Source organism: Mustela lutreola, chromosome 1 (genome assembly GCF_030435805.1).
Source record: "Mustela lutreola isolate mMusLut2 chromosome 1, mMusLut2.pri, whole genome shotgun sequence".
In the NCBI taxonomy this organism is placed as follows: Eukaryota; Metazoa; Chordata; class Mammalia; order Carnivora; family Mustelidae; genus Mustela; species Mustela lutreola.
The window spans coordinates 258996001-259016408 of record NC_081290.1 but is presented as its reverse complement, the minus strand read 5'-3'; the positions used below and the strand labels follow the sequence as shown (position 1 = coordinate 259016408).

The following is a 20408-nucleotide window of genomic DNA, read 5'->3' as shown; positions in this document are numbered from 1 at the left end:
AAAGAAAAACATATTAATAAAATTTTAAACCATTACCCCTGTTACATTACCCATTAAAATACCTGAAGGACTTTAAACTTGGCACATTATTAAGACATTTGAGTTGGATACCTAGAGTTGCAAGAAATAGTGTTATGTTTACTATGAGGACATATGTAACATATCTGCTAGGGTTTTTGATTGCAATTAATGGGACCTATCTCAGATAATTTAGGCAAAAAATAATTTAATAGAATGGCAGGTGGTAGCACATGGAATTTAAAGAAAGACCAAAGAAAGGGGTTGTAGTAAAAAACAGAATAGCTCCAGACGTCTGGATCTGAAGTCTTGTTAGGGTGCTGTTAGTGGGACATGTTCTCTCCGACTACTGACGTTTCTATGTGGTTCCCCTTTTGACTCTATCTCTTAAAGAGAGAAGCTGATTGGTGTGGGAGGTCAGGGGCCCAAACTTGGCCAGGGTAGCACAGTCCTTCCAAAACTGCATGCAGTAGTAGAAGAAATGGAGTAGAGAGTCAGATTGAGAGTACAAGCTGACTTCAGTTTAGGGCATGTGGCATTCCTAGTAACAGAATGTCTAGGCAGAAAGTTTATAATATGGGTACAGAGCTAGCCCTGGCTATAGGGTTAACGCAGTGCCGTTTTTCTCATGGAATTTGGAAGGGCTAAAATTTATGATTAATTAAAAAAAACAGAAAAGAATATTTTTAAAACAGTTTGTCTCCTTAATTAAATGTTAAATAAATTGTAGATAAAGTATTATGTAGAATTCTCTTTTACATTCTTTTAGACAAAATATAACCATTTTAAAATGTTACTGTTTTAAAATGTGATGTTTTTATTTGTTGGTTGTCAAATATTACAAATATTTTTTTTTATAAATGCTCCTTCAAGCTGTCCTCAAAAAGGTACGGGCAATGGTAAAAACAGTCTTTTTCAGAGAATTAGCAAGGATGGGAGAGGAATCCCTGGTTTTAGAAGGCCTGGGCTATATGAACCTCAGTCTTGCCCACTGTGTCAGAACTAATCTGTGATGGAGCCAGATTTCACAGCCAGTTTTGAACTAAGGATTCTGCTCCTTCCCCAAGTCTAGAAGTGGCACTCTTGAATTATTTTTATAGAAGGGACTTAAGTGAGACAACCTGGTTGGAAGTGGTCAGGATTTAGTTAAGATATCTTTAATACCAGAACTAAATTAAGCGTATATAGCTTGAGAAGATGGGCTGAGCCAAGGCAAAGCTATGAGTTATGTAGAAATTCAAAGCTGAGAACTAAATTATGTAAAGTTATCATTATACCCTCACTATAGGGCTAGCATTTTGCACATATGCTCCACTTTATAATTACAATCAGAAATAGATTATGTATGGAGTCACGTGAGCCATCTTTGTTCTTGTTCCCCAGTATTAAACATTCCTTCCAGTCAGACCAATTGCCTTAGGCTGACTCACCTAGTCAGCTATGCCCTTTTCTCTGCCTTTCCTTCAAGGCTCAGCTTGTATTCTCTCCTCCTCTCCCAAAGGTATGTCAAGACAATTCACTAAATGTATTTAGGATAAATTTCATCATGTAGCTAATAACTAATTAGTAACATTAATTAATATTTACTAATAGTGTTGTCCTATACTATCACTTCTTTTCCTAGCTAGATACTACCAATTGTTTATGCCTTTCCATCTCTACCTTAAATAATATTTTTGTCCTTTGTAGTTGTAGATTATATTGTTTATACCTCTATTTGACAATTATTTATGATCTATGCCATGCATATATTTTTTCTTACTTTCTATTGCTTTCATCATCTCCTCAATCATATCTCTCTTTGCTGTTAACCAGTATGTATGTAGTAAAATGTCTATACACTTGTTACATGTGGAAGCATATTATACTATTTAAGCTGTGGCTTTCTAAATTGTGAGGAGAAATGGGATCAGTTGGATTCAGTTCTACGCTCCCAGGTTTCTCCCTACCTATAACTACAACTTTATCTAATTAAGAGCTAAGCTTTTGTTTAAAGATTTTAGAGACCATCTCCCTGCAAATGAGGACTATTTATTAAACAGATCTACATGTATTTTTTATTTATTTAATCTAATTATAAATATTGAAACTTGGTCTGGTGCTTCTTCACAGTTCCTAGTTTGATTTTGAATAAATTAGGAAGTTTTTAATAAATATTAAGATGAAATAAGTAAGATAATGATAATATTTATATCTTATAAATTTTATGTCCAGTTCAATTCTAAAGGATATTTAAATTAATTTTTAAGTAAAAACATTTCACTTTTCCTTAACTTATCAAGTGTTGAGCACATAAAATCATGCCTTAGAGAAATTTACAAACACACACATGCACACACAAACTTTGAAAGTACCAAGAATTACCCTTAATATTAATGGCCTGAACAGATAGCATTTATTTGACATTTTGACCTGTTCAAATAACAGTTGGATTTTGTACTTTTGAACTTTTCGAACATTGCCTATATTTTGGATTCATCTTTGTTGACAGGTAGGGAACCAAAAACGTAAGTCTGATCTAAATTAAAATGATACAGACTCATTATCATTTAACTTCTTTATCAATTTTTTTTTTGCGTATGACCTCTCTTTATCATTTCCATTAATGCATTTTCGGACACAAATGATTTAGGTTGACAAAATTCAGAATTTTTCCTGGACATCCATGATACCAAATAGTTGCTTCCCCCACACTTGTAGCAGCCACCTCCTGTTCCCATACATAAATGGCAGCCAGCAATGGCTGGAAACAAAGGACTCTCTCCCAGTCCCTGAATACAGTGACATTCATTCTGAGAGAAGCAGGGGCAGCTTTTTGAAAGCCGACTTCTTCAGCTCGACAATAACACACAATGAGTTATTGACTTGTTTATATACGGAGCTCTTTTCAGTAACTAACTCTGACTCCCACAGTCTGGACAAATGATTGATTTCGTGGTTAGAAAAAGAGAAAGCTCTCGCGCTAAACTCTGTAGTGCAAACTACTTCTTCCCCATTTGTTCCCTAAATGAATAGGACCTTATTAAAATGCACTTTCCAAAAAAATACCTGCAGCTGGCCTTTATAACCATGTTTTGTATATATAAATAAGTAATTTGTCCCAGTCTTTTGTATATTAACAGACCATTGGGAAACTTGTCAATATATATGAAGGCTGATTGTCCTGTTGTTTATGCTAACCTGTATTGCCTATATTGATCTGCATGAAAATATGGATCAAATAATTTATTATTAAATCAATTTACTGATCAAAGATTAGATTTTTGGTAGAAAAAGATTCAGTTTTCTTGTTGGGTTACATTGATTAATTAAGGACATGATATACAACACATATGAAATACTTCACATTGAATCACTAGCTGTTCTGAACACAGAGAAAAGTACATGCAGAATTGTAATTCAGAGCAGTAAGAGTATGGGTATGGTTAGACTCATTGATTAGTACCTATCTGGAATATCAATATGAATTAAGTAGACAGAACATACCATCTTGTTTGATCACTGTACCTTTTAAAAAATATATTAATAATTGAGCTCTAGAGTTTATTTAGAGTTATATTCTCCTATAAAATAGATCTTATTTTGTCTTACTGTCATGTTAAAATTTGTACATAATCAGTCTTTATGATTTTTATAAATATACTTTAAAATATTTGGGAGGAAGTTAAAAAAAAAAAAAAGGAAAACCCACACACACAAAAGGAGATCACTGCTCTTCTCCAGCAGGAGATCTTGAGCCTGTTGTCCTCTCTAGGATGTCCATAGCTGAGCTTCCTGAGCCAGCAAATGTTTGAGGAACTCCTCAATGAAGAGCACTTTCTCTTATAGTCACAATGGGCCGTACATGTTATACAGAAGTACATATTACTAAACCATGACCCTTTAGGGCTTCAAAGAAAGTATAATGCCGGCTACCTTAGCATTAGAAGTTTTATGTAAAATACACATAGTCTGAAAATTAATGATCATACCTGTGGCTTCAGGTATACTTTCGTGGACTTTTTTCTTAATTCCTAAACAGATAGTTTGAGGTGAATATATTCCTTTTTAATCATGTTTCTCTAAACAGACCATTTTGGGGGAGTACTTCTTATTTAGTTTTCTTTGACAGAACCATTATGTTTCTTGTTTTCTCCATTTCTGCCATTGTCCTGCACTCATCTCTTGATGGTTCTACTCTGGTTACCATTAATACTGAGTGAGAGCAACTTTAAACTGAGCTCTGATACCCAATATTTATTACTATTTTTAAAATATTAGCAACAAGACCTGACAAAAATGATAAATTAAACCTTCCTATTTAGCTTTAGATTTTTATGGGTAAAATGAATATTTATGGGTGTTTTCTTACATTTAAAAAGAGTGAGATATAGTTAGAACAAAGTGGCACTTCTCTGGTAGATATTTGGCTTTTCATAGTTTATATAAATTTTAGCCATCTCTGTTTATTTTTTATTGAGTTATAATTGGCATATAACATTATATTAGTTTCAGGTGTATGTCATAATGATATGATATTTGTATATATTGTAAAATGATTGCCATGGTAAGTTTAACATCTGTCACCATACATAGTTACAATTTTTTTGTGTATAATGAGAAGTTTTAAGCCTTACTCTCAACAGTTTTCACGTATGCAACACAGTATTATTAACTATAGTTACTATGTTATACTTTACATCCCTGTGACTTATTTATTTTATAGCTGGAAATTTGTACCTTTTGACCCTCATTACCTGTTTCTTCTACCTCCCACATCCACCCCTGGCAATCACCAATTTTTTCTATCTATGAGCTTGGTATTTTTTTTTTTTTAAAGATTACACATATTAGGACATCATGTGGTATTTCTGTTTCTCTGACTTATTTTAAATAGGACAATACCCTTATCTTTTACTTTTAACTTGAAGTTTCTGCCCCTTTATACATGAAAAATTAGCCTCAGAAATTTTGAACCCATTGACAAAAATTATTTCATACATTTCAGATAAGAACAGCAAATCAAAAGCACATAGTTCTGTCATAATGAAGAAACAGTATCTTTTCCTCCAAAGTGACAGGAAAAAAGACTCCTACAATTGTTATCATGACATGGGACTTGAGGGAAAGATGCTGTTAGCACTGCATATTATTAATACTTCAAGTGAAAATGCACTCTCCTTTAAAAAATTTTTTTAAAGAGTTTATTTATTTATTTGACAGACAGAGATCACAAGTAGGCAGAGAGGCAGGCAGAGAGAGAAGGGGGAGAAGCAGGCTCCCTGCCGAGCAGAGAGCCTGATGTGGGGCTCGGTCCCAAAACCCTGAGATCATGACCTGAGCCGAAGGCAGAGACTTTAATCCACTGAGTCACTCAGGTGCCCCGAAAATGCACTCTCTTAATTTGACTTTTTACTTTCAATAATTTTCAATAAAAATCTCTCTACAAAAAAATAAAAATAATTTTCAATAAAAAATCTCTCTCTTTTGGAATGGCTGGACTGTTTCAAGAAAAGGCCCAGGTCTGTATCATTCTATTTTGTTAAGCATTTATTTCTTAATATCTTACTGGATTCTCTATTTAGTATGCATATGATGTTTTCTGATAATGTTGATGTGTTTTGATCTTAGCTTATGTAGACTAGTATAGTGCTTCTTTAGGAGTTGAATATTAGAATGGTGGTGATTTTCCCAACTGTGGTTGTTTCAAAGGTAAAGAATTCCCACCTTTTAAAAAGTTACTTGGAAGCAGTTCTAAATGTCATAGCCCTGGGAGACCTCACTAGAATCTGACTTACTGCTGTGGCACCAAAGAATTTAGTATTCTGTTTTTGTTTTGTTTGTGTTCCTTAAAAAAGATCTGCTCAAAATGTTCGTGCATTTGGAAATTAATTTTGTAAGGAATGGATGAATTTGGTGAATATTTCCTGGCTTCTCCCCTTCACACTGATCTCCTCCTCAGATGAGAATCCCCACATAAATAAATAGCCATAGAGACCTGACATAACTATGTTGTACCACACTTACACACAGGCTTCCCTGAAGTAGATATTTAACTTTTTATAATATTGTGCTTTTTGTATTACTTCAGCATATGAAAAAATATTCTTCAGGGAGATAATCCTAAGAATAGTTTCACATGATGATTTCTTTCCAGTTTAATTGAGATGTAATTGACATACAACACTGTGTAAGTTTAAGGTGTATAGCATAATGATTCAACTTTGACATATATTGTGAAATGATTACCACAAGAAGTTTAGTTAACATCCATCATCTCCTATATAGGTTTAAAAAAAAGGAAAAACAATGTATTTTTTCCTTGTGGTGAGAACTCTTAGGATCTACTCTTTTAACAACTTTCAAATATACCATTCAGCATTGTTAACTATTGTTATCATGTTATACCTTATGTGCTGATTATTTTTTAGCAAACCTGTTTTTTGGTGGTCCTCAATCCAGGACAGGGATAGTCAAATGTTGCCTGCTGTTCAAAAGCAGCCTGCTACTTATTTGTTTGTTTTTTAAGTTTTTCTGAGGCATAGCTCTGGTCATTCACTATGTATTGTCTATTTCATGCTGCAAGGCTGGAGCTGAGTATGAGCAACAGAGACTGTATGCCCTCCTGCACCAAGCCTCAAATATTTACTCTCCGGCCCTTTACAGAAATGTTTGTCAACTCCTTATACAAGGTGATCATCAGAATCACCTAGTCTTTTCCCTCTACCAAGACAGAATCTCTGATATCCTGTGCTGTATCACATATCAGTGGATGAAGAGTTTGCAGGTTTGATACTATTCTTATAGCACATATACATAACTAGACTGAAGAAACCATATTATTCACTCCCACTCACACTTTATCTCAAGTATAAGAATGGGTCTTCAGGCAGAATAGGGATTAAAGATTCATGTTAATTCAAACATGATTTGCCAGGCATACAATGAAAAAACATGATTTAAAACAACAACAGGGGTACCTGGGTGACAGTTGGTTGGGCGTCCCACTCTTGGTTTTGGCTCAGGTCGTAATCTCAGGGTCCAGGGATTGAGCCCTGTGTCGGGCTCTGCAGTCAGTGCAGAGTCTGCTTGAGGTTCTCTCTCCCTCTCCTTCTCCCTGTCCCGCTCATGCAGTCTCTCTCTAGAATAAACAAATCCTAAAATATATATATATATGTATATATATATACATATATATATATATATATATATATATATATAAAGCAACAATAACATTAACAAAACAAACAAAACAAAACAAAAAATGTGACCATTATTTATTCTTTATCCTCAGTAGGGAGATACAATATTGCCAGTCCATTGCTTAAGAATTGTTAAATATTCCAATTCAAAAAGTTTTGTATTAGGTTGTTCTTTTCTTTTTTTTTTTTCTGATAATACCAGTTTGCTAAGTGAATGTTATTGTGTGAATTCAGCTTTTTCCTTCATTGAAAATAGCATTTTGTTTCGATGGGGATTATTAAAAAACAACAACAACAACAACACAGAATGGATGACATTCATCTATTTATAACATATGGGTTAGCAAGAGTAGTGGAAGTAGTGGAAGACCTTTAATGGATCAGGTTGCAGGTAACTGTTCAAGTATTTAAGATGCATTATTTCTTGTCTTGAAATATTATAAATCATTTTGAACTGTTCTAGAGTGTTTGAATTGACATTTGCTTTTGGTTAATGTTCTTGAATTTTTATCCTGATGTAACAGCAGCCAATTTATTCCCTACTGGCAATGAAAAATTTTAATAGGAAATATCAGCCTAATTAAAAAAAATTGCTATGCTCATTTTGATAAAATTACTTTTAAAAAAGTAATTGTTGGTGTCAAATGTCTGTGATTAAGGACCCTCTCCCAAATCACATTTTAATAAACTTATAAATGATAAAAGTGAGTGTGAATAATTCAGTGTTAAATATTTTAAATATAAAAATGTATTTTCAACTTAATCTAAATGGAGTTCATTCTCATATAAATGTGGGCCAAATTAATATTAAATTACCTTCCATGTGTATGCTAAATTGGTTGTTTGAAGAAATGTTGTAGTAATGCCTATTTTCATGCAATTTGTTTTTTTTTCTAGTTGAACCTGGCTGTAGATGAACAGAAAGAAAAAATTACTGAAAAAGCAATTCTTTCAATGACAGCAAAGGAACACCATAAGGCACAAGAAGAAGTAAGAAACTTACTTTTCAGGAGTGTCTGGGTGGCTCAGTGGGTTAAGCTTCTGCCTTAAGATCAGGTCATGATCTCAGGGTCCTGGGATCAAGTCCCGCATCAGGCTCTTTGCTCAGCAGGGAGCCAGCTTCCCCCCTCTCTTTACCTGCCTCTCTGCCTACTTGTGATCTCTCTCTCTGTCAAATAAATAGATAAAATCTTAAAAAAAAAAAGAAACTCCTTTTTAAACTGTATTATAAAATTATAGTGAGTGCTAATTTAAAAATTAAAACATATTTTACTTGGGTCTGTTAGTAAACCAACTATAGTTATCTGATAGCAACAAAATGAAAACAATTGGTCAAAACTGGAATCATTTTATTGATATAGGCAGATTGAAAAATCATTATATGCTTGAAAGAATAAATATTGTTATTTCCTGAAAAATATTTCTGAAAACTTTCTCACAAATTTCCTAAATTAGGAAATTATTACATGCAAGTTGAATCTGGAAATTATAAAATATGCTAACATAGGAAAAACATTAAAATCTTATTGAACTTTGAATAAGTACTGAATCTTATTTTTATTTTCTGACTTCTAGAAGTAATATTATTGTTATGAATGTTAGAAATGCCAACAGTGTTATCTCTTATCAAAGAAAAACTGTAGTTTACAAATGTCAGGCTTAAGTAAGCTAATCATAAGCTTCTGTAGGCAATATTGTAATGAACTATTAAAGCAAAGCTTCTTCTCTCCAAAGCTCATGCTGTGAAGTTGACAGCATATTCCATAAATGAAATAATAATACAAAATTGGTGTTAGACAAAAGGAAAAAATGATTTTTATGTAGGTTTCTGGAATGCAAAAGCATTTACTCTTTCTGAGGGAGACCATGAATTTGCTAATTACCATGTACCATTGTCAGTAAATAAAATCACAATCAACTTAAAGAATAAGGTAATGTGAATATTTAAAAATTAAACTTTCATGTAATTCTCTTTTGATACTTTGGCAAGGAAAACTATCGAAGCTTTGGGGCTCTAATATTTTCTTATCATTATGATTGCATCTGTTCTGCTAACTATGTATGATATGAAAATGAACAGGTACAATGCTTCAAATCTTCCTGAGTAAATTCAAACCTTTAAATTAGAGACTATATTAATCTTTGGGACTTGTATATGTCCAATTTTAAAGACAATATTATAACCATAGATTGGTAATCTCAGTAGTGAATATTTCATAAGAAAAATTCAATTGAATAAGCTCTAAGATGTAGCAAATAATGATTGTATAATTTAAGTTACAGTTCTCACTCATTCCACTTAATTGTAACCAGTTAAAAGACAGGATTTACAGCTATAAATTAAAAAATATTGTCCTCTACTCATTTGGAAAATGTTTTTATCACAGTTGGAGAGTTTTACTACATTTTCACAGGAATTTAAATTGAATCTATCATGTATCTTGATATGGTAAACTTTAAGAAAGGCAAATACTAATCTCTAGTTTAATTAGTATCATTAAAGATATGCCTATAATAACAAATTATTATTAGAGATTAAATCTAGAATAATCTAAAAGAATGAATATATTTGATATTTTCTGCCTTTTAAATATTGTAATTATTTTGCTCTTTGATATTTTATGCAAAACTGTAATTTCAGTGGAACTGAAATTGAAGTGGCCCAGAAAAATTATCATTATGCTAAATATATCACTTTAAATGCCACCTTGTTAGCAACACTGGAAATGAAAATTATCTTTTCTAGAATATCCAAAAGTAGCTGTGCTTATTTGGTATTTATTAATTTATTAATGTTTATTTAATACCCAGATACATTAGTGTTCTTCTCATACAGTGCCTTATTTGGTCACGTATTTGCTTGATTGGTTATGACTCAAATGCCTTTTGTTTCCTTAAAAAATAAAATACACAATAAAGGGAATATGTGGTTTGTGTATGTGAGTGTGTGTGTGTGTGTGTGTGTGTGCGCATGGACATGTGTGCAGTGATCTCTAAATGTATTCTATACAGTTTGGGAATAATTTCTCTGTCATTACTTTGAAACTGATTATATTAATCTTGATGTGTAATTTTCAATATTTTGGTTGGAAAAAGTAAGTGACATCAAGTTTTGGGCCTAATTCATATATAGAAATGTGAAATCATGAATGTGAAATGAAAAATCTGGGAGGGAAAAAATTCAAAATTTATTTAGCCTAGAGTTTATTTTTTATAAAAATATTGTATTTCTAGATATATTTCAAAATCCAAACTAAACATCATAAAATCTGAGATTTAGATTCAGATTTCTGCTGTCTGTGTTTTTATCTTAAGACAATAGACATGGTCTTGTTTTATTTCATTTAATTTTTCCACATGAAAACTGGGAATAATAATAATGTATGTTTCATAAGACTGCTTTGAGGTGTGTTACATGTTAAACTACTTTTTTGGGAAATGGTTTTTAGAAATGTGCATATAATTTGCTATTGTTAGTTTAAAAGTTATTCCAGGTTCTCTGGAAAGTAAGTACCAAGACAGTATTAAATGTGTATGTATTTTATTAGAAGAACTGCCTATGAGAGAAAATGGAGAGAGCTCTGGGTAAGTCTGGGAGACCTGTTAGACTGAAATGCAGGCTTGAACATGAGTGAAGGAGAGAGGAAAGGAAAACTGGAGGGAAGCCTCTTTGACAGCACTGCAGTCTAAGGAAGGTTTAGTGAAGCTGGTAGTGTATCCCTCACCTCAAGTTGTCCTTCAGAGGAGTCCTATGACTCCCTAAGTTAGACCTACCTCAGCATCCTCAGCCATTTGGATTTGAGAGATAGTAGCTGGGACCTATGGTTCATTGTGCTTCTGTGGTTGGTTAGAAGCCTGTGAAGCACATTCTCACTGCTTCCTCAAAAGGTATAGTTGACATTATTTTTGTTGCCATCAATATAGCTCAATTTCCAGATGAATTATAAAGACATTTAAGTGTTTCTATTTTAGGTGAAGGGGATTAAGGGTAACTTATGTTGATGAGCACAGAGTAGTATATGGAACTGTTGAATCACTATATTGTACACTGAAACTCATATATGAAACTCATATAACACAGTATATAAACTACACTGGAATTAAAATTTTTTTAAACTCTCTATTTTAATCACCCCTTCCTCCATGAATGTTAGACTCTTGAATAGGCTTAAAGGTGGTACACACAATGGACCTCTGGCTGGAAGCATGGTAACTCTCCTTCAGAGATATCTTCCATCTTAGAAGGGTTCTAGAAACTATTAAAAAGTTGGGAATATTTGAAGTGGTATGAGTAAGAGGTGGTACACACTTCAAGTTCTCTGGGTAGTTACATTGCAGCCCATCTTTCTAAATTAAGAGATACGTAACTTTGCTCATAGGTTCTCATATCTTTTCTAATCTTTGTTCATCAAATCTGCGTTACATTTCTCTTCAACCTAAAAAATGCTGTACCCTTGGGCCTGAAAGAAAGAAGAGATTTCAGGAAACTTAAAATACTCATTTTCATTTCCCTAACCCTTTTCTGGTTCTTAATTATGTCATAAATTAGAAAGTTTCTTGGTCTTAAGTTTAAGCACAGACCTAGCTTTGAGACCATTCCCTGTGTGTTGCATGCCAAGATGACATTCCCAGGATAGAGGCTGTCGCCTTTTGTGCTGATTTCAAGCAATAATTTAGTGCAAAGTTCTCTGGAGTCCTCCTTACTAATAGTAGATGGACTCAAGGCCACATAGAAATCAAGGAAGAGCTGAGCTCATCATTGGAAAAACCATGAACTCCTCAAAGCATCATTCCTAATAGCCAAAGGACAATATACAGAATGTGTAATTCAGAACATACAACTTCAATGTGCATAAATTTTAGAATCATTAGAAACAATGATATTTTATGGTAAATCTAAATCATCTTGAGAGTTGAATAAATTCAAGGGTTACATTAATGTGTTATAAAAACATGACTAAACTCCCCATGTGTGTTTTTAAGCAAAAAGCCTCTATGTTTATAGACAGGTGTGCATTTGCATTCTTTCAGAAGTTTGGTCTTTTCCCTCATCGAATACTTATTTTTTTTGCTACCTTCTGCTCATTTGTCACTCTCCCAAATTCTGTACAAGTGTCACTTCCGTGCTGCATTTCCACGGAGAATGAAGAGTAGAATGTGTAGGCTTTCTGCCGCACAATGAGATGGTGCATTTTTTCAACATATGCATACGTAAGCCTTCTTTTGTGAATGGGACTGATAGGGCCAGATAATGTTTAAAGGGAAAGGCTTTATGTCTCTCAGGCCTCTATGTTTCCACATGGATGCTCCCACACACACATAGATTGAATTATGAACAGACCCATTAATGCTGGGATCACAAAAGGTCAAGTTTTGTCTTCTTTTACCCCTATTCACATTGCCTTTGTAGAGAGAGAGAGAGGAAAAAAAAGGATTTGCAGGAAAAAAAAGATTCATGATGAAGAATTTTAAAGAGCATTTTTCCCCTTCTGGCAACATCTGTGATTTGAAAAAAAAAATCATATTATGTAAAATAATTCAGGGTTATTGTATTACCTACCCAATTTTGGTATACGAGTTACTTCATGTGTAGGGTTATCTTTAAGGGTAGTCTGTTATAATAACTGAGAACAAAATGTAGCACTTTGGGGATAAAAGACCTTATGAATATGTAAAGTAACATAAAGTTTTAGTAAGATTGGATGGAAATTTTACCAAAATGTCAATGCAGGATTCTTGATATATTTTTTCCTATTTTGAGATATGTTAATTTTTGCTAGAACACCTTTCTTGATAGTTTTAACTTATCTTTTTTAAAAAGACAGGTGATAATTGATGTAATTGTACTTCACATACATTAACAGATAATCATGGGACAATTGAAAATAGCAAAAATGATAGAGAAATTTTTTGAAAGAACAAAGGATTCATAGGAAATGAAACTTTTAAGGCTTTAACCAATAGCCCTTTAGAATGCAAATGACATCATCAATTGTATGGTTGGTTGGTTTCTGATGTCACATGAAATCCCCTATCTGTGAAAGGCTATGGATTGTGACAGTAAAACCAGTCATGTATAAAAATGTTCTCAAATCAAAGCCTGAAATTCCTCCTTTTTTTTTTTTTTTTGGTGGCTCACTATAGTATAAAGTACAGTACGAAAATTGCAGAGAACAGTATTACTGACAAGCATAATGCATTGCATGATGTTTAATATATTTTAAAGACTAACATAAAATTTTGTCTTTTTAAATCATATGATGCTGGGGGTGAGGAAAGGTTCAGAGAGGATCAGTGCTTTGCAGAAATGGCATCTGGAGTCTAAAGCTTTTCATTCTTGCATTTAAATTTTGTCAGACAACTATATGAACAAGTTGCTTGGCCTGTTTTGGTCTCTAGTTTTGGTATGACAGATGTTATTATCCATCATTTTTGAGGATAATACTGGAGGGTAGTATGGTGAAGATTAGGCTGGAAACTGACCAATTTAATATTGGATCACTTATTATTTCTGTATTTTAAATGTTACAACTTTATAGGAGAGTTAACAGTACTATGGGAAGCATAGACATTCATTCCAAAAAACAGAAAAGGTTTTTAATCTTGAAAGCCAAGCTGAGGAAGATGGGGGGAGCCACTGGGGGATTCACTGTTCTGTGGGAGGTAGATTAATTCAGGGGAGGTGGCAGGGTGACTCTGAAGTGGAGAGACCAGGGACAGAGAGACCACTCAGTAGGTGTTGTGGTAATTCAAGTAAGGGGAAAGGAGGAGGAGATGAGGGCGTGGACCAGAGTATTACTTATAAGAAAAGGAAGGAAGGAGAAGAAATATATGAATTTGGAAGAAGGGTTGGCAAACTACAGTTTTAGGGCCAAATATAGTCTATTGATTATTTTTCCTAAAAAGTGTTATTGGAATACAGTCTTGCCCACTTACATGTGGTCTGTGGCTGCTTTCAAAGTACAACTGCAGGGTCAAACAGTTTTGATGGAAACCTTATGGCCTATAAAACTGAAAATACTATCTGTCCCTTTTCAAGAAAAGATTTGCCAGTCCTTTTTAAAGTGTAGGATTTTTTTTTTTTTTTTTTTTTTTTTAAGCGACTAGCTGAGAGGCGCCTGGGTGTCTCAGTCAGTTAAGCATCCAACTCTTGATTTCAGCTCAGGTCTTAATCTCAGGGTTGTGAGTTCAGGCCCTGTGCTGGGCTCCATGCTGGGGTTGGAGCCTACTTAATTTTTTTTTTTAATGAAAATAAATAAAAAAAAAACAAGGGAGTAGATGATTAATGACATAAGGACAAATAAGAGAGATATGGAAGATCAAAGAAAAATAAGAATCATTTAAATTAGCTTGTTTATATGCACATAATGCTTCTAAAGTTTTTGGAGAAAGTTAATGTCATTAAAGTGTATGTCTACGTATATGTATGTGTGTGTGTGTGTGTGTGTGTGTACATACATATGTAATCTTGAACTAACTAGGTAGAGTAGAAAAGTTAATATTCAAGTTATATAGATAAGAGTACAAACTTGCTTTCATTGATTTCTTGGAATCCTCTGTAGAAGAGATAGAAATCATGGATTTAACAGAGTTGGAGTATATACTAGGACAAATACCATATTTCATTTGAAAGAGAGAAAAAGAGGATGAGGTGTCTGTACAAGGGAGACCCTTGGAGAAAGATTTCCCATTTTTTACTATGGACATTGAAGTGAGATGGAGAATCTGCTAGCAGATAGTTTCAAATTTTTATCTGCTTTATGTGAAGTAGGGATAGGAATAGGAAAGATAGACCAAGAATAACAACTAACACTTGATATGTGGAAAATAACTAGATTTAAAAAAGAAAACACTATAATAATATAATGTACATTAGACACATTACTATAGGCTAGACAATGTGTCATTCATTCTGTAATCTTATTTAATTCTTAATATGATAAGGCTGTTATTATTCTTCATTACAGATAAGGGTTTTATTACCTGTTCACAGTCTTTCAGTCAGTAAATGGAAGAGCCATGATTTTTAACCCAATATTTCAAAAGCCCATTCATAACTCTAAATGGGTCTAATTTAATCATTTTTAAAGGGCCATAGGTAAAGTGAATTTCTGCTTTAATCTCTTTTGGTGACTACCATATATCACTTAATGTTTGTGTAAGAATCTAATCTATTAGAGAAAACAAATTTACATAACATGGTTTTCATATAATAAAATTAAATATTGTCAGTGATACATATGTTGGATTAATTGAAGTCTTAGGAAGATTTTATTCTGTTAAGCATTTTAGAAATCCTTCGCAAATTTGTGAGGTGCATGTTTCTTCTCATAACCGGAGATATTTTTATTCAGCATTTGTAAATGGCTATCTATTCCATATTAGTGAAGTGCAAAAATTATAAATTTTCCCATAAATAAAATTAGCTGATGAAAGAATGCGTATCTCTTCTGTTCTCTTTACTTGAAGATAGCGCTATACTCAAATTCTTATATTGAAGTCATTTTCCCTCCCATCAAACTAGGTACTCAAAAATCTAATAGGTGTGACATCAACAATTACTTCTTGCTAACAACTCTTGTAATTTAACCCCTTCAGGTGAGCAGGCTGATTGATGAATTGCAGACAGCTATCAAAAGCAACAGAGGTCATCTCTCTAAACTTGGCCCCCAATTACAGGCTGAGCAGGAGCAATTCTCCTCTTATGTCTACCAACACATTAAAAGCCTTCCAGCAAACACTCTTATCCCAGGAGGCCTGCAGCTCAAGGTGGGTGTCATTCTGTAACTCTCACTGGGTTCAGCCAGAGATGAATACACTCTGCTCCATTTGAAGACCCTTCTAACAATGCCACTCAGCTTGAATTTCTTTTAATGTTGTCTTTCTCAAACCAGAGTTTGGCTTACAAGTGCTAATATTACCATTCAGAGAGTATGCTTTAAAGGAAAATACCTAGAGGCATTTGGAAAGTGGATTTATAAACTTTCAATGTTTTCAACTCAGAAAAGTAATTTTAATGAAGACATTTAATCATGTGAACATGGCATACTTTTCCAAGAAACATATATTTTTGATAGGAGTCACTATGTATTTCAGTTTCAAAAAAGATCTTATTTAGAGAAATGGGAAAGGCTTTAATAATTGACAGACAGTGGCAATAGGAATTAGAGGTGAAAGGCCAGGTGACTGATTGATGTACAAACTACATTTCCAAGGAAAAGGATCTGTATTGGATAAGTGTGACACATGTCTGAGTTCACTTGGTAAAATCAATACTTAAGAATATACTGGGGAAAAGGGTGAATTGGTTATTTGTCGGGACAAGATGGCTAAATGTTCTATGCTACATTTTGCTATTGCACCTCTGGAAGAGAAAAAAGTGACTCATACTTGGCTAAAGTGGCTTAAGAACTGAAAGTTAAGGAATTTGAATCGTTTGTTTATCACAATCAAGTATCCATGTTAAGTCTGTCAAGTTAATGTTGTTCTAATGATTTTGTAGCCCACATTTCAAGAGAAAATAATTGAATTACTCAGTGGATGGCCATTTTTCCATCAAAGGAACAAACTATTTCAACTCATCATTTTTAAAATTATATCTATATTTGAATGTGATAACAAAGTAATTATATTTTAATCAGTCTTTATTTCTATAACTTTTCTTAATATTAAGTTTTATTCTACAAATATAAACTTTATATTATAATTATGAACATCATATTTTCTATCTGTAATTCTTTAAAATGACATTATCATGTTTGCATTTGGAATGAGAATATTACCATGCAAAAATTGATCTTTGGGGAAATGTAATTCCACAAAAAACATTATAATTTATTTTCTGTAGTCTACGAGTCAGCTAAAGGTTTAGGAAGTGATGTTCAAGACATCAAGGTCAAGGTTTCCCATCATCCAGTAATATTTTTCTTTTCCAGATTTCTGTCTTGGTTACAGATCTAGTCCAACCTTTTGCAAAGTACTTGTTATTGATTAAGAGAGGAGCTAGGTGAGGGAGCATGGTTGCCTTAATATCATTTATCTCCACTCATTTGTATCAGCAACCTGGAATGCCTGGGAATATGCCTGGAAAAAACAAAAGTGTTTTTTTTTTTTTTTCTCACAAGTTTGTTACATATTTCTGAATAATTTTTATCATGTGTTCATATTTGTACGTGGGCTTGATAGCAAATATTTAACTTCAGGATCTGAATTACTACTCTTATGTATTTCTTTAATATGCTTCATAATTTTTTCCATACCGGCAAACAGAAGAGGAAATGTATATATGCAAAGAAGCCATCTTCTTGTGCTGTCCAATACAGTAGCCCCTAGTCTCATGTAGCTGTTTAAATTTAAATTAATGAAAATTAATTAAAATGAAAAATCCAGGGGCATCTGGGTGGCTCAGCGGGTTAAGCAGCTGCCTTCAGCTCAGGTCATGATCTCAGGGTCCTGGGATTGAGTCCCACATCGGGCTCTCAGCTCAGCAGGAAGCCTGCTTCCCTCTCCCTCTCTCTCTGCCTGCCTCTCTGCCTGCTTGTGATCTCTGTCAAAAATATAAATAAAACCTTTAAAAAAATAAATAAAATGAAAAATCCAGTGCGTCCATTCATGTGCCCATGACTTTTCTGGTTGTAGCACTGAAAACCTTATATCCAGGAAACCTCTCAGTCCCAGGCAAAACACGATGGTTAGTTACCCTGGTTTTATCTGAGTTCCCTCTCCCCACTCCAAGATATCCTCCGTCTTTATCAATTTTTTCCCATGGAATGCTCAGTTCCCCTCCCTTCTTCCCAGTTTTCCCCTTTGGAATATCCAATTTCTCTTAGGCAATAAATTCTTTTTCCCGTATTCCAAGAAACCTGGACATCAGCCCCATCAGGTTTTAGCATAGACCACTGGTCTTTCAATCCTGGCTGCCACATTAGAATCATCTGGAGACCTTTTCTAAAACATCAATACCCCCACCTCCAGAGGTTTTTTTTCCTCCTTCTTTTTTTAAAGGTTTATTTATTTTTATTTTAGAGAGACTGAGAAAGCATGCAAGGGGTGGGGGATGGAGGGAGGGTGTAAGGAGAGGGAGAGAGAGCATCTCAAGCAGATTCCCTGCTAAGGCCAGAGCCAATGTAGGACTTGATCTCACAACCCTGAGGTCATGACACTTGAGTGAGCATAACACTCAAGAGACTAAGTGGGTTTGAAAAGCTGAAACTTGCTCCTACTGGTTTGAGATTGCTGATTGTTAAATTTTCAGGAATTTCATGAGTCAGTTGTTAAATACAGCCATTGTTAAAAATTATATAAACTTAAAATAAAGTAGTCATGTTAAAAACAAAGATAATAATCTTCACTTCCTAATTATTTTATTATGTTTTACTGTTACCTATTCTCCTTAAAATTATTTATGACTATCATGTTTGTTTCACAGAAACACTATATAATGGTATGCTACTGAGCATCTCTTCCAAAGTTTGTATTCAGTGACGACTTGTAGTAACTTGAAATTGTTGGGAGTGCATGTTTGGACTGATGGAAAAGAAACCAAGATCTGCAGTTTTCTAAGCCGGTTCTTAAGATGGAAAGAGCCAGATAGTAGTGACAAAAATGGATTAGCAAACTGTATCCCAAATATTCAGATTTGCAAATCTTAGAATTGAGGTCTTTTTCTGCACTTCCTCCTCAGTGGGGAGAACTTGCTAATTCCAGCTGAAGAGATACTGAGCAAAGGCCACTGCATGCCATCTTTTATTAATTCCCGAATCAGATCATATCTGTTGTCTGGCCGAACTCTAGCTTCCCATGGCACATGGATGAACTGCCCTTTCTTGGAGCACCATCTCTAACGCAGTTACCTCTGACTTACTGTGGCCAAGACCATGTCTTTTCTGGTTATGAACAACTTTATCCCGTCTCATGGCATGTCCTATACAGAGTATTAGATGATATATCAACAAATGAATATGTTTTCTACTTATAACTCAAAGGCATTGTGGCTCTAGTAAAACTTATTTTTCCCCCTTTCTATCCATTTTGATCTTAAAAGAGTGCCTGATCAATAAAATAAACTGGGATGATCATCTTTCCAATTTTCTGTGTTTGATGATCTATATCACTCTGCTGAATATGTATGTATATGTATATTATACATCTATGTTTATACACATATGCACGTGTGTGTGTGTGTGTGTGTGTGTGTATACATATCCATTGCTAGCTTTAAGAACCAAAATAATTGATTGTATTGTCATCATCTTCTAGAGCAGTGGCTTTCAAATATGGGCTGAAGGCCAGGTGTGATTCAAAATTCCCTGGCGTGGTTTTTCATATTGTATATGGTTTGTCTTCAATTTTTCACTGAGGTTCTTATCCTCATCATATCTTTCATTGATAACTTAGAAATAGGAGCTTTTGGTTAGGTCTTAATACTAGCAGGTCACCTCTCAAAAGGACATACTCTTTCTGTATTCCATGTAGCCTCAGTCCCATTTGTGCAATTACATGGCATGAAATAGACCTGAGTTTAAATGGATATATAAGACAAAGGCCTGAGAACAACCTAAATGTCTATCCCTGGTATGGGAAAATTCCCTATAAAAAAAATTGAAAACATAATAACATTAGAGGAATTTTAAGAAAAAGTTATGTCACTTATAATCCCATTATTTGTTATATAACCATTCTCACTTTTGCATATAATTTCCATAAGCACTCATTTGCCCTATGTAGTCATAACCACAGTGTACATTTTTTTTTTTTTTTTGTATTCTGGTACAGTCTCTTGCCCATCATGGGACCTTTTAGGTTGATGGAATCTTATTGTTTCTAGCTTTAGTAGTCACACTTGATGTGCACCATAATTTATGAAATCCTTCAGGTTTTTGGAGTTAATGCTTACTAGTCTAAACCTTCACTTACCTTAGATCCCCTGTCAATGCCACCACCCCCAGCCACTTTGAGAACATCTGCTATAGCTATGGCTCAATGACTTCTGCTTTTCCAGTCCTGTTCTTTCTTGCAGCTCCTCCTCTTCGTCCCCATGGAGATGCTGTCAGAAATGTTAGCGTTTCCCTGGGAGAGCAGGAAAGAAAGGGTTGATAGGAAACGGTATTAGCCAAGCTTTAAGAGATGGTGGGTGGAAAAACTAGAAGGACGTTGGGTGATTGTGACAGAGAATTGATGAGCACGAGTGTGGGATATGTGAGTGGGTGG

At 34.1% G+C, this 20408-nt stretch overlaps 1 protein-coding gene across 5 annotated transcripts in view; it reads left to right on the top strand.

Annotated features, from left to right (window-relative positions):
- The window catches only part of DCDC1 (doublecortin domain containing 1), a 439498-nt gene that overhangs the window by 195534 nt on the left and 223556 nt on the right, over positions 1-20408 (top strand). For all 5 annotated transcript variants that reach the window (XM_059138743.1, XM_059138722.1, XM_059138732.1 and 2 more), the window contains 2 exons: positions 8097-8189; positions 15798-15968. In XM_059138743.1, coding sequence (XP_058994726.1) covers positions 8097-8189; positions 15798-15968 — 264 coding nt within the window. The remainder of the gene's footprint in view (positions 1-8096; positions 8190-15797; positions 15969-20408) is intronic.